At 41.4% G+C, this 14,181-nt stretch overlaps 3 protein-coding genes across 3 annotated transcripts in view; 2 read left to right on the top strand and 1 right to left on the bottom strand.

Annotated features, from left to right (window-relative positions):
• The window catches only part of LOC140291438 (uncharacterized), an 873,052-nt gene that overhangs the window by 163,946 nt on the left and 694,925 nt on the right, over nucleotides 1-14,181 (top strand). The gene's annotated exons all lie outside the window — the stretch shown is intronic.
• The window catches only part of LOC140295136 (uncharacterized), a 180,559-nt gene that overhangs the window by 95,576 nt on the left and 70,802 nt on the right, over nucleotides 1-14,181 (top strand). The window lies entirely within an intron of this gene.
• LOC140295152 (NLR family CARD domain-containing protein 3-like) overlaps nucleotides 3,574-14,181 on the bottom strand; it is a 229,674-nt gene continuing 219,066 nt past the window's right edge. Inside the window, exons 4-11 of the mRNA XM_072379638.1 lie at nucleotides 14,015-14,085; nucleotides 12,481-12,765; nucleotides 11,460-11,537; nucleotides 8,980-10,765; nucleotides 8,394-8,567; nucleotides 7,956-8,129; nucleotides 5,046-5,092; nucleotides 3,574-4,919 (exon numbers count right to left, since the gene is read on the bottom strand). Coding sequence (XP_072235739.1) covers nucleotides 4,378-4,919; nucleotides 5,046-5,092; nucleotides 7,956-8,129; nucleotides 8,394-8,567; nucleotides 8,980-10,765; nucleotides 11,460-11,537; nucleotides 12,481-12,765; nucleotides 14,015-14,085 — 3,157 coding nt within the window. The 3' untranslated portion in view covers nucleotides 3,574-4,377. The remainder of the gene's footprint in view (nucleotides 4,920-5,045; nucleotides 5,093-7,955; nucleotides 8,130-8,393; nucleotides 8,568-8,979; nucleotides 10,766-11,459; nucleotides 11,538-12,480; nucleotides 12,766-14,014; nucleotides 14,086-14,181) is intronic.

Below are 14,181 nucleotides of genomic sequence, written 5' to 3'. Positions count from 1 at the left end.
TAGAAATAATCCCATTCTGCTGTAAGCAGCTCTGAATAGAAACAACCATAACTACACTGTTATTACTGTATTATGTTGATGCATGAAAACAGCTGAATGATTGTGCTGGAAACACTGAGAACAGCCTGAAGATGTGGCTGTTGTGTTACTTTTGCTTCACAGTCAGTGTAGACAACATACAAAGCAGCTTCAAAGATACTTCCAGGTGAGGCGTGCAGAAAGCAGCTGTGAGCACCGTAACATACAATAAATACATTATTACTGACCTGGACACTGATACATTCAGATTCAGTTATCACATATATATAAAGGATCTGCAGGTCACTGCTTCTGTTTTCATTTACATTTCACTCAGCATTCATACAATCCATGTTTCCCACCATTGCCTGGGCTCTATGAACATGTGCTGCATATTATTTACAGTTAAGATCATAAAGCTGAAAAAGAGAGCAGAACAGCACACGTGATGACTGGTGACTGAGAACAGAGCACCATCGCTGCTGACATCACAAGAAGTGATGTCATCACTCATTATGACCTCCCAGTTCTGCATGACATCACAATGGAAACATGTCATCAAAGGACATGACATCACTGTAGTTTATAAAAGCCTGAAAGACAAACCGCCTGAAAGACAACACTTACTTAAAAAGACCTTTTTGAGTCAAACCAAAATATCCTCTCCTGCACTTCTGTGGGGTGACAGAGTAGATGAAGAGATTCTGGAGAATGAGTCTGAGGGTTTCTACATATTTCCCTTTGAAAGAGGCAAAGAGGAAAGTTCTGAGGAAGTTGCCAACAGGCCAGAAGCTGTAACACCGAGCTCAGAAAACGCTCAATCCCAGGTCTCTGCTGTTTCCAAGACACCCAACAAAGAAAATATCCTGTTGTTAAACGAGCAGTCAGAGGTCTCTGCTGCTCCTGTGACTCCTCACTCAGAGGATGTCCAGCTTGTGCAGAATCAAAAGTTCTCAACTTTTTGGAATATGCAGATTATATAAAGTACTGTGGTCAAAAGTCTTAAAACACACCTCATTCCTTTATGTTTTGCCAGGATTGTGTCATTTCTTTAAGTAGTCTTCAGGAATAGTTCTCCAGGCTTCTTGAAGGACATCCCAAAGCTCTTCTTTGGATGTCAGCTGCCTTTTGTTCCGTTCTCTGTCAGATGATCCCACACTGCTTCAATAATGTTGAGGTCCGGGCTCTGGGGAGGATTCATGCCTCCATAAGACCTGTTGCCACTGATTTTCAGTCCACTTCTTGTGTCATTTGGCATAGCTCAGCCTTTTCTCCCTGTTTCCCTTCCTTAAGAATGGCTTCTTGACAGCCACCCTTCCATGGAGACCATTTCTGATGAGGCTTGGGCCAACAGCAGATGGATCAGCTGAAGGTCCAGATGCATCTCTCAGGTCCTGTCAGGTCTTTACTGGTTCATCCCTTGGGTTAGGAGCCTTTTTTCTGCTTGAATGATTCATAGGTCAGAGTTAAGTGGCTTAACAAAGAAAAAACTCATTCCTCTGAAAATGCTCAGGTACAAGGGCTGGACAGAAAATGTCCAAAGAAAAACTCTGAGAGACCTTCAGAAAGCTGGAGAACTATTGATCAGGACCACTTTAAAGAAGACAGGACAGTCAGAAAGAAATGAGGATGGATCAGGACTTTGTAATGAAACTAATTCCCACTGTTTTGCCTTTTAATGCGATGCGATACAACCCTTATTAAACAAGTTTAATGACATGTAGCTAAATGCTGATTTTTGCTGTAAAATACTCCTGAATACTAAATACTCTGACAATACGCAGTGTTGTGCAAGTTCAAACTTAAACTTGTTCAAGGCTGACTTCAGTCTTCTTTCCCTCTTTTATAACTGGCATCTGTTTTAGGACGCCACTTTATGTCAGTTTCTGTTGTGCTGGCTGATGTGGGAGTGTTGCTGTGTGCTTCCAAACAAATCTATAACTACACATGTCTGGAACTATCCAAATGCATTTGTATATATGGTGTTTCTGCCCGTGTCTGGTGCAGAAATCATTGCACAGTCTGAAGTGAGCATCAGTCTTATGGGGAGCCGAGGTTAACACGAAGCAGCAGAAGCCACCAAACAAGCAACCGAACCACCATCTCTGCACCACTTTGAGAAGAGATTATTTACATCTGTAGGATGCTAAATGTAAAGTGAATTGCTTCAGTTAATAATGTGGCTCAAGCAAAGCTTGGATGATAAGAATGGTTTTATGAACTTCTGAGGAATAAGTTGGATTTAAATGAGCAATAACTGTCTGATCTAAAATGCACTCAGATAAAGATCAAGTCCATGCATTCATTCAAGCTGTGTTTATACCACATTAAAAATGATCATGAACTAAACGTTTCCAATCAGCTGAGCCCTCATTTCACCTTCGTCAGTTCAAATCTGACAGAAAATACAAACTCCATGCACAAACACTGCTTTAGATTGATTTCAGAGGTGAAACTGCTGCAGCTGCTGGTCAGAAAGAAGCAACCTGAACCTGAGTCCGCTTCAAAGTAGGTTTCACTCTCCAGTGTAGAGAGCAGTGTAGATGTTTGCATTTTGGGGATTTTATGTTACTTTTGGCTTGTTTTTTTTAAACTTGTTAGTATTAATGTATCTGTTTGTGTGATACTTTTTTTTTTTAAATTCTCTATTTGGTGCAGCTAACATGAACATGACAGATCAGCATGATGATCAGCTGTCATTTCACATCTTTATGGTCCCACCAGAGGACAACAAAGCGTGAACCGTCTGTACTTAAACTGTAATCTGATCTTAAAGACTCTTTGTATCTGTTAGTTCCACATTTGACCCTAATCAGTGTAAAATTAAAACATTTTAACAGCCTTAAAACATATTTAAAGTGGCTAATTGTTAGTTCTGCCAAAGCTATGGTACCTGGTTCTGGTGGTGGGTCCTGGTCCTGGCTGTGGCTCTGTGGTTGGGTGCTTTCAGCTCTCAGTCTGGTGTGTTTGAAGGTTTCTGCCCAGTTTTCCCTCCTCATGCCTGATCTGAGCTCTCAGCTGCTGTTTTTAACAGCAGGACGACACTCGACTTCATGAGGTTGCTAAAACAGCAGCTTCATTGTTTTAGTCACGTTTCCAGTCCAGTTGGTTGCGGGACAGACATCAGACCGCTCAGAAAAACACAACCGCTGTGAGAGAAAGATTTTCACCTTTGCAACATTTTGCTTTCAACCTCTTAAAAACTAATGTGTTGAATGTTTACAGCAGGAAAACCAAGAATTTTGTAAACTTTTGATCATCACACATGCGCGACCTTCCAGCTGTTTTTCAGCTTCCAGGAAGTCTTGTCTGTGATGGATCCTGATAGAAAAGCATGACTCAGTTATTTCAGAATAAAACTCTCTGCAGAAACAAGTTTTGTTTTAAGGGAGAGGTGGAAGATTTACACATTTAATGGGGAAAATAACTCCAGTCAGATATCAATATATGATCCAAATCTTCAACAATCAAACAAACAACAATGTAGTAACATCTCTGTGAAACATCAGCATCAGATTCCTTGAATCATTTACGCTTTAAGGAAGCACGGCTGCATTTAGGTTGAAGTTCAGCTTTATTATTGTGAATAATTAGAAGAGAATACAGACAGGAAACAGAACAGATTTTATGAAAACAATATTTAGAGTAGATAACACCATATTAACCCAAACACTCAGTTCTGCTGCTTTCTTTGTATGATCCATGTTTTTTTTTAACAAACTAAAACAAATTTGAATAGAAAGACACATCTGCCTTTTTTTCCTAACAATTTGACCCAATTTTCTGAGGTCTTAGGGAGATGTATGAGACAGGCTTTGGTCAAACTCTCTGCTGGTGTCATCACAGAGTCATCACACCTATGACAAGTTAACCAGGAAGAAAGTTTCTGACAGAACTCGACTGTCTCTGACAGAACTGAGTTTAAACCAGAGTCCCTAAACATTGGAGCAGAATCAGTGAAGATCTGTCAGCAGGTTGGAAATTCATCTTGGCTGATTGCAGCTCAGTGATTCCTCTCTGATATCACAGTTTGTCACATGTGCAGCAAACTAACTGCAGCTGACATGAACTGAATGGTCTCAGTTGAAGTGAGCTGCAGAGAAATACAACATACTGATATTCAGTGTGAAGCTTTGACTGGAAACACACAGAAAAACAACATCCTGGAAGAATGGCAGCTTCCATCTTTAAAGGACTGGAAGAGGAAGAAGTTTCCAAGGAATCATTCAGAAGAGTTTCAAACAGAAACTGACTGAATCCATGAATCTGAAAAGGTGTTTCTGAGTGAAAGAGACAGACATGTACAGACTGAACTATCTGTTCAACAGTAGTTCTCTGACAGGAGGAAACTCTTTATACTCAGCACAGAGACAACCAGGAACCAGATGAACAGGACCAGAACCCAAATCCAGGATGCAGAGGTTCTTCAGTGAATGTGGTGTTGAAGGTGTGGAGGTGGATCAGTGTGTCAGAGGAGACTCTGTAGAAGGACAGAGTGCCAGCAGGACGGTCCACATACACTGCTGCTCTGTTAGAGACAGAGGAGGAGGAGATGGTTGTTCTTCTGTTATTGTGCCAGACACAGTAACCTAAACGATCAGAGCACCTCAGACTCCAGGACTGATCACTGTATCCAAACACACCCTCTTTGCCTCCTCCTCTCCTGGTGATTCCTCTGTAACTCACTGATATAAAAATGTCTCCTGTCCACTCGACCTCCCAGTAACAGCGACCAGTCAGAACATTTCTACACAGAAGCTGAAGATACCAGTGATCAAATCTGTCTGGATGATCAGGATATGACTGATCCTCCTCCCACAAACATGTCACCTTCCTGTTGTTGTCAGACAGTTTCAGTTTTCTGTTCATTGTGTTTGTGTCGATTGTGAGTTGACAGGAATCTGATGGAGAGAACAAACACAATCCAGCTGCAGTTATTGATCTATCATCTGTGCACTTTGATCAATGAGTGATGTGACAGTGTGAAGATGGTTGGATGTCATGAATCAGATGAAGAACACACTTACACTTCCTCAGACCTGGTGTCAACCATCGTTCTCCAGCAGGCTCCACCCTGAAAGGAGGAGGGGGGTCAGAGCAGCACAGTCTCTTTCTTTTTCATTATATGGCTCACACACACACATGTTCTACACTGAGAAAGATGCTGACTGCTAATGAGTCCTTCACACAGCCCCACTTCAAAAACACAGAAATATCCCTTTAACTGGATTAATAAAGTCTCTGAATCTGCTGAATATGTTTCCTTACAGGCTGTGCATTAACCAGGAGATGATTGCTGGTATGTATGTTCTCTTTGTGGTCCGTTTATCTCAGAAAAGACATGATAACCCTCCATCATTCTGACAGATCCACGCTGTTTTAAGGGGACACGGCTAATGCTGGCAGACATTTCCTCCTCCTCCTTACAGAGGTTTGCTCCTCCCTCGCTGCTCGTCATCACTTCTAACCAGCTCATGAGCCGGTGAAAGGAAAAGGAGTGAACTGTGGTTATGGAAGTTATGGAAATAAGTTATCAAAGTATGTGGACAGTATGGGATGTTTCAGAAGTTTCATCTCCACTTCGGATCAGACTTAAATTACACTGAAAATATTTGTACACACGGTCTGAAGAATGTGTGAGGAGTGCAGATTCTCTTTATTTAATGTAGGAACATTTGTATGAGCGGTTTGTATATCTGTATGTGAGATGGAATCTAGACCCACCCAGGTGGACCCTGCCTCTCACCCTGTGGCTGCTGGGATAGGCTCCGCCTCCTGTGACGATGAATGAATTAAGCAGGTATAGAAAATGGATGAATGGAATGGAAAGTCCCTGGACTTTGGATCATTTTGGATGGATCTAAAACTGAATTATTTGGACACTGTAACAGGGAACCTGTTTGGTGTAAACTAAAAGCAACATTTAAACAAACAAGTACTTTAAACCAACAGTGAAGCCTGAAGCTGTAAAAGTAATGATTTGGGTCTGAGGCAGGGCCTGGTCAACTCTCCATCATAGAATCCAACATGAATTCTTTATCATTTCAGAGGCTGTTTGAGGAAAATGGGAGACCATCTGTCCAAAAACTGCATTTGAAGCAGGGGTGGACCATGCAACATGACAATGACCAAAAACATTCCAGTAAATCCACCAAAACATTTCTTAAAAGGAAACAGAAACAGGGTTCTGGAACAGCTCAGTCAACGCCCAAAGAAAAAGAAGATTGGGAAGATAATGATGAGGAAGATTTTTCCGAATTTGAAAATCACATTAACGTCAATTCAGAGTATGACAGTGAGTTTTAAACAGGCTGAATTTGATGTTGAACCAATGCCAATGTGAGCAGGTCAACAGCCAACAACAACACCAGTTCATCAGCAGCCAGTCAGCAGAGGCCCATTAGCGCCAGAAATGTGGATGTCACACATTAAGTTTTAGCTTCTCTTCATTGACTTGAATTCAGAATAGAATTTAAGATTCCTCTCCTCACATTATAAAGCTCTTAATGACTGAGCTCCATCATATCTTAACCCTCTAGGGTCTGAGCCGTAATGACGTCATGCGATCTGATCATGCCGACGTGATCATAGACCTCAGAGGGTTAAAGATCTCATTGTAAGGTCTTTTTCAAACAGAGCACTTTCTCTCTCAGACTGCAGGTTTTCTTGTTGTTCCCAGAGTTTCTAAAAGTAGAATGGGAGGCAGAGCCTTCAGTTATCAGGCCCCTCTCTTGTGGAATAAGCTACCAGTAAATGTCCGGGAAGCAGACACCCTTTCCACTTTTAAGATTAGGCTTAAAACTTTCTTTTTTGACAAAGCTTATAGTTAGGGATGGCTCAGGTAATCCTGAAACATCCCATATTCAAGCTGCTATAGGCTTAGACTGCTGGGGGACCTCATCTGTCACACCTTTCCTCACTTTGCTCTCTTTTCCCCCTGTTTAATTTCTCAAATGATATTATGTACATGTGACATGTCCCAACAGGTATCCTTTGAATGGCGTTATGGTGTTTTTCCCCCCTCTTTTCCCTATTTTCTGTCTTCTCAAACCCCAGCTGGTCGAGGCGGATGGCCACCCTTCCTGAGTCTGGTTCTGCCAGAGGTTTCTTCCTGTTAAAAGGGAGTCGTTCCTTTCCACAGTCGCCACAGGCACACTCAGGACGCGAGATTGGACTGAAGACCAGTTTCGGTGCAATCTGTTGGTTTCCTTAGCTAGGATATTGTTTTTTGGATTGGCTCTATATTAATTAATTGGATTATTTGAAATTATAATTAATTATGATAAAAATTAATTGAATTCCAATTGGCTTGAATTGGACTATATTATTTAAGTGCCTTGAGATAACAATTGTTGTAATTTGGTGCTAAATAAATAAAACTGAATTGAATTGAAAATGAAGTGGTGAAACTGCATGGATCACTTGATGCAGCTAGATTGAGAGATTAAATGTGTGATCTGTAACTATTTATAATTTAAAAACCCAGACTGTGTATTTTTAACTCCTAACTGTAATCATTGGTGAGTGAGAACTAACCAACAAAGTGAACGACTGTGGACAACATGTCAAATTGGTCTTGAACTCTGATCTGAACTCTGAAATCTGGTCTTGAACATGGGAGTCAGCTGATGGCCGTTTAACATGAACATCATCACATAGTGAGATGTAAGCTGTATCTCTGTAAGAGGAAAACAGTCTTACAGTTTTTCAACCTTTATGTTGAAACTAATGTTTTTGTGCTGCAGACCAACATAAAGCTGTTAAATGTTCTGCGTAAAGATCTGCCTGAGTGAAAAAAGGAAAAAGGCTCCTACACGTAGGTTCATATAAAACTCAGAACCAGCATGAAGCAAAAAGTCAGGGCTGAGTGAAGCACAGAAAACATTTCTTCCTCCTCCATCAGACATTGTGTGTTGCTGCAGCAGACCTCTCCATACCTGAGAGTTTCCAGTTTCCACTGTGGATCCTCCAGTCCAGCTGATAGCTGCTTCACTTCCGAGTCTCCTGGATGGTTGTAGCTCAGGTCCAGCTCTCTCAGATGGGAGGGGTTGGAGGTCAGAGCTGAGATCAGAGAAGCACAGCCTTCCTCTGTGATCAGACAGCCTGACAGGCTGCAGAAAACAACACAAGTGGCAGATACTGAGAGAACTGCTCTGAAACTAAAGCTGAATGTGATCAAATGTGACATCACACACAGTGTTGCACCTTCTTTGAACATTTCTGCTTGTTTAGAGCTGTTTCTAATTTAAACACCATCACTGGGTTAAAAAAAAAGACACCAACAGAGTGACCACCCTGAACAGGTCAGCTGTTCATCCATGACTGTAAAGCAGAATTAAAATGATCAGCAGTTGAACAGTTGAATGAATCCTGACCTGAGAGCCTCCAGGTTACAGTTTGGAATCATCAGTCCAGCAGAAAGCTGCTTCACTCCTGAATCCTGCAGGTTGTTGTTACTCAGGTCCAGTTCTGTCAGACTGAAGGACTGAGAGCTGAGAGCTGAGGACAGAGCTTCACAGCTTCTCTCTGAGAGGTTACAGCCACTCAGTCTGAGGAGGAAATGAGATGGAAGGAAATAACTTGATCCATTAATCAAACTACAATCGTATTTGATTAGTGGAAGAGTTATGTTTCCCTGTTTGTTTCTGTTTATTTGTCCATGGATATAAAGTATTTAAATAAAATAAGTTATCCATCCTCCATTAAATATCCATTCATAATTAATTAAATAATTAATTAATAATTATTTTATTCTAATAAAATTAATAATCATTCATAAAGTGTTGCCACATTCTTGCAGCATGTTTCTTTCCTCTTTATGTAAACTGATCTGATGTAACTGTTTGCTGTGAATCTGTGTTATCTACAAACTGAAATTATCTGAAAAATAACTTTTGGATTATTTTCTCACCTTTTAACAAGTAAACAGAGAATTTAAAACATATTTATCTCTGTACTTACAGACCTTTGTTGGAGGCTTTGACCACTGGCAGCAGCCTCAGAAGAGCCTCCTCTGAAGCAGAGTATTTCTTCAGGTCAAACACATCCAGATCTTTTCCTGATGACAGTAAGATGAAGACCAGAGCTGACCACAAAGCAGGAGACAGTTTATCTGTGGAGAGACTTCCTGAACTCAGGTAACGTTGGATCTCTTCCACTAGAGAACGATCATTCAGTTCATTCAGACAGTGGAACAGATTGATGCTTCTCTCTGCAGACAGATTCTCACTGATCTTCTTCTTGATGTAATCAACTGTTTCCTGATTGGTCTGTGAGCTACTTCCTGTCTGTGTCAGCAGGCCTCGTAGGAGACTCTGATTGGTCTGCAGTGAAAGACCCAGGAGGAAGCGGAGGAACAGGTCCAGGTGTCCGTTTGGACTCTGTAAGGCCTTGTTCACAGCACTCTGGTAGAAGAGAGTCTCTTTTAGTGTTTTAGACTTCTGAGACTTTGATTGTTTTTCCATCAGGTTGACTCCAGAGTTGATGAAGGTCAGATGGACATGAAGAGCAGCCAGAAACTCCTGAACACTCAGATGGATGAAGCAGAACACCTTCTCCTGGTACAGCCCTCTCTCCTCTTTAAAGATCTGTGTGAACACTCCTGAGTACACTGAGGCTGCTGAGATATCGATGCCACACTCTGTCAGGTCTGATTCATAGAAGATCAGGTTTCCTTTCTGCAGCTGCTCAAAAGCCAGTTTTCCCAGAGACTCAATCATCTTCCTGCTCTCTGGACTCCAGTGTGGATCTGTCTCAGCTCCTCCATCATACTTGACCTTCTTCACTTTGGCCTGAACCACCAGGAAGTGGATGTACATCTCAGTCAGGGTCTTGGGCAGCTCTCCTCCCTCTCTGGTTTTCAACACATCCTCCAGAACTGTAGCAGTGATCCAGCAGAAGACTGGGATGTGGCACATGATGTGGAGGCTTCGTGATGTCTGGATGTGGGAGATGATGCTGCTGGCCTGCTTCTTATCTCTGAATCTCTTCCTGAAGTACTCCTCCTTCTGTGGGTCAGTGAACCCTCTGACCTCTGTCACCATGTCAACACAGTCAGGAGGGATCTGATTGGCTGCTGCAGGTCGTGTGGTTATCCAGAGGCGAGCAGAGGGAAGCAGTTTCCCCCTGATGAGGTTTGTCAGCAGCACATCCACTGAGGTGGACTCTGTAACATCAGTCAGGGGCTCCTTGTTGTGGAAGTCCAGAGGAAGTCGACACTCATCCAGACCGTCAAAGATGAACACAACCTGGAACTCTTCAAAGCTGCAGATTCCTGCTTCTTTGGCTTCATTAAAGAATTTATGAACAAGTTTCACCAAGCTGAACTTTTTCTCTTTCAGCACATTCAGCTCTCTGAAAGTGAATGGAAACATGAACTGGATGTCCTGGTTGGCTTTGCCTTCAGCCCAGTCCAGAGTGAACTTCTGTGTTAAGACTGTTTTCCCAATGCCAGCCACTCCCTTTGTCATCACTGTTCTGATTGGTTCATCTCTTCCAGGTGGGAGTTTAAAGATGTCTTCTTGTCTGATGGTTGTTTCTGCTCTGCCTGCTTTCCTGGATGCTGTTTCAATGTGTCTGATCTCATGTTCATCATTGACCTCTCCAGTCCCTCCCTCTGTGATGTAGAGCTCTGTGTAGATCTTATTCAGAAGGGTTGGGTTTCCTGCTTTAGCAATCCCCTCAAACACACACTGGAACTTCTTATTTAGAGCAGATTTAAGTTTAGGCTGACACCTGTGAAGAGCCTCTGAAAGACAGAAAAACACATACAATTATTTTTCTGTCATTAAGCAGTTTATCGTGTCAAAAATAAGTCATCAAACTCCATGTAAGGAGTTCATGTGTGTTGTGACTGTAATGTGCCTCTTTCAAATGTTTGTCTTATTTACTGCAAATGAAGCTGCTGTTTCATCATTTCAGATTAATCTCATAATGTTTTATCAGTTCGGGGAATGAAAGAATGTGTTTATTCTTCACTGATATTACACAAATTAAATCTTAATGTTCAAGTTCATATAGAATCATTCAAACGCCCTGTAGGTGGGAACAATTAAAAGAAAGTGAACTCTGTGGAAACAACGATAAAATGTGTACATCACCTTCATTTATCACATGATACCACAAGTTACAAGTGAGTTAAAGTGAAATCTGAAGCTTTGACCCATACAGTGAGAGCATCTGAAAGTGCTGTTTGCTTCCATCTGTGGCCTTAGATGGAAGAGTCACTGCAGAACACACAATGTTTCTGAGAGGCCATCTTGTGCTGAATCATTTCTGTCCTGTTCACACTTTTCTCTGACAGGAATATAGTTCAAGTGATTCCATTCCATTTCAACAGTGGTCATGCCATATCTGCACAAATAACACAGAGCAGAGGCTCTTCCTCTATTGTAACTCATCAGATTGGCTTCTTGTTTTTCTGAGTTGCCGACATCACATACCTGTTGATGCTGATGAAGCTGATGAAGGTGATGTAGCTGCTCCAGCCGACAGGTCCAACACATTCTGTGATGCTTGTCCTGTTGGAGGAAAGTTAATCTGAAATCAATCATAAAGAATTCCTCCTCACATAACAACTGTGTGGAATCAACGAGCCGCAAAGTTTGAACTTTCAAAGTAAAGCTTTTAGTGTTTGATGCTGTAAAACATCGTCTGTGTGCTCCACACATACTTTTTAATACTTTGTTCTTCCTCTGACTAACCTTTATTCATCTTGATCTTGTTTAAAATGTAACATGTTCAATGGTATACATCTCAACCATCACATCCACTGTATCCAGTCTGTCTGCTTTCTCCAGACGATACTTTCTGATGGCTTCAAATACATCCAGTAACTCAGGATTCTGAAGGTACCAGTGGAAATGTTTTAGCTCCTGTTCTCCCAAATCCTCCATGGTTTCCAGCAGGATCTGAATTTGTTGTTGGTTTAAGTCTGTAAAAATGACACTGCTCCCCTACTAATGGCCTTCTCAGACGTCATAAGACAATCCCACCACTTCACTCTGTAACCCATTCACTTCAACGGCTTGCATTGTGCAATTATGGTTTGTCACTGTGAAAAGTGCAAGTCAAGGCAAAACTGGAGGACAAGCTGGTTGTGTGGGTGAATTATTAGCAAAGATCCCTCCTGCACCCACAGAATCACTGTCAGTGCAGGGGTGCATTGCAACATGAATGGGAACATGACAGATTAACCCTCCTTATTGACTGCATATAGCCTACAACACATACCAACCAATAGCTTCCTGCCTGCCAACAACAAAATAATGTGTCTATTATGCTCTGTACTTTGCCTCCAGTGTGCTGAACTCAGGCTAAGCACATGTCACACTTGGTCTTAAAGGACCCTCATGGATGTCAGCTCTTTAAGAGAAGTTTCAATTATTAGTCCAAAAGACTAATCTTGTCAATACAACTGAATATAAAGATATAAGCCCTTATTACAGAAATATGTGGCTTTACCTTCTTGTGCTGATGGGCCAGATAACAAACGCAGCTGAGAGGAAAGTGTACGATCTAATTTTTGAAGATGTTCCATCAGCTTCCTGCAGGCTTCCTCTCCTTTTCTTCTTACATCATCGATGAGTCTTCGTGCCTTATCTGCTCTGGTCTGGTTGTCCTCGATTATTGCTTCTTTCTCCAAATCACTGAAGACACCATCTGCTAAGAGGGCATCAAGCAGCTGCTTGAGGATTTCTGCTGGCAGCCTCGTCACAAACTCCATTCGTATTCTTTTGAGTTCGCTCTCTGCAAGATGTCATAGACATGAATCTCACATAAACTTTGGTCTTTTCAGTAAATTCTTGAAATGTAAAAAATAATTAATCATGAATACTTCAGGGGTTCATGTACATTTTGAAAGCTGACACAGTAAAGTGCTGGATAATTGGAAGCAGGAGCCCAGAGAGACAGTCAGTGATGAATGATGTCATGAACATAGCTTTCATCATGCTTTTGTTGATAAGGGGATATCATATACCTGTGAGGCTGAGGGAAGAGGAGCTCGGTCTGTGTGGAAGATTTCCCAAGAAGTGTTTCTTCCTAATACCACACACTCAAACCAAGTGAGCAAATGGGACCAGAGTGTTAATGTAAACAATATGATTATGATATAAAAGGCTGAACATCAAAGTATTCCAAAAATTGGGGTAAATTTGGTTGGATTTGGTTTTATGAACCTTCCAGATTCTCAGAGTCATAGCTGTTGTCCATGTTTCAGAACAAAGATATCTTGATCAGAAATGGTTTGTTCTATATTCAACCAGATAGTTTTTGATGGATGGATCTGTTTGAAGATAAATTAAAGCTAATGCTAAAAAGTAGTGATGAAAATCTGAAGCATTTCCAAAATTAGAAATAAAACTTTTTAGTTTTGTTTCCAATAGCAAAATAAAAACTTTAAGACTTTATACAGTCTATCTGCCATTAATATCCTGACAGCTGCACATGAAGCTCTGAACTTGATAAGCAGCAGAGTTAGCTCTGACAGTGACCAGAATAATGTAGAGATTCAATGACCAAATCAAAGTAAATTTTAATCTGATGTATACTTTCTGATATCAAGGCTGATGTGTTGGATCAGATATCAGCAGGATAGAACAGGCTCCTTTACTTTACTCCTTTACCTAAAAACTTATTCTACATTCTGTTCAATGATGGTATCACACCAATGGCAGCCTCCAGAGATCTTTAAATTAAAATAATTTAAATTACGTAAGACTGTAGTGAGGCGCTTGTCACTATGGTAACTGGTGTTTTTCCTTACATATCAGAGCTGTGACTGACCTGTGGGGTGTTGTACCCTGCCTCTTGCCCACTGCTGCAGCTGTACTAAGGGTTTATAACATAGTTAAAGTCTCTTAACAGTTACTGCAGTTACTGCTAACTGAAGGCTTAAGGACCCACAAAGAAACAAGCAGGGCTGTGATTGGTCAGTTTGAGCATCATGTGTCTCTGCCTCACTGATGTCTCCATGCAGAACCTGTTGGACTCCTACCTGCTGAAGGTGGTGGAGCTGCCTGGGTTGGAGGGCCCTCCAGGTGCTCCACAAGTGTCTCCATCTTTGCTCTAAAGGAAAAAAAAGAACTTGGAAAGGTCTCTATAATGCAACAAAAACTAAAAAAACTGATGCAAAACTAAATTACTAAGTATGTAACAAGAGTG

This window comes from Leuresthes tenuis, unplaced genomic scaffold (assembly GCF_036924035.1).
Source record: "Leuresthes tenuis unplaced genomic scaffold, fLeuTen1.0.hap1 SCAF_1, whole genome shotgun sequence".
Classification (NCBI taxonomy): Eukaryota; Metazoa; Chordata; class Actinopteri; order Atheriniformes; family Atherinopsidae; genus Leuresthes; species Leuresthes tenuis.
The sequence above is the reverse complement of the archived record's forward strand: the minus strand, read 5'-3'. Positions and strand labels throughout refer to the sequence as shown.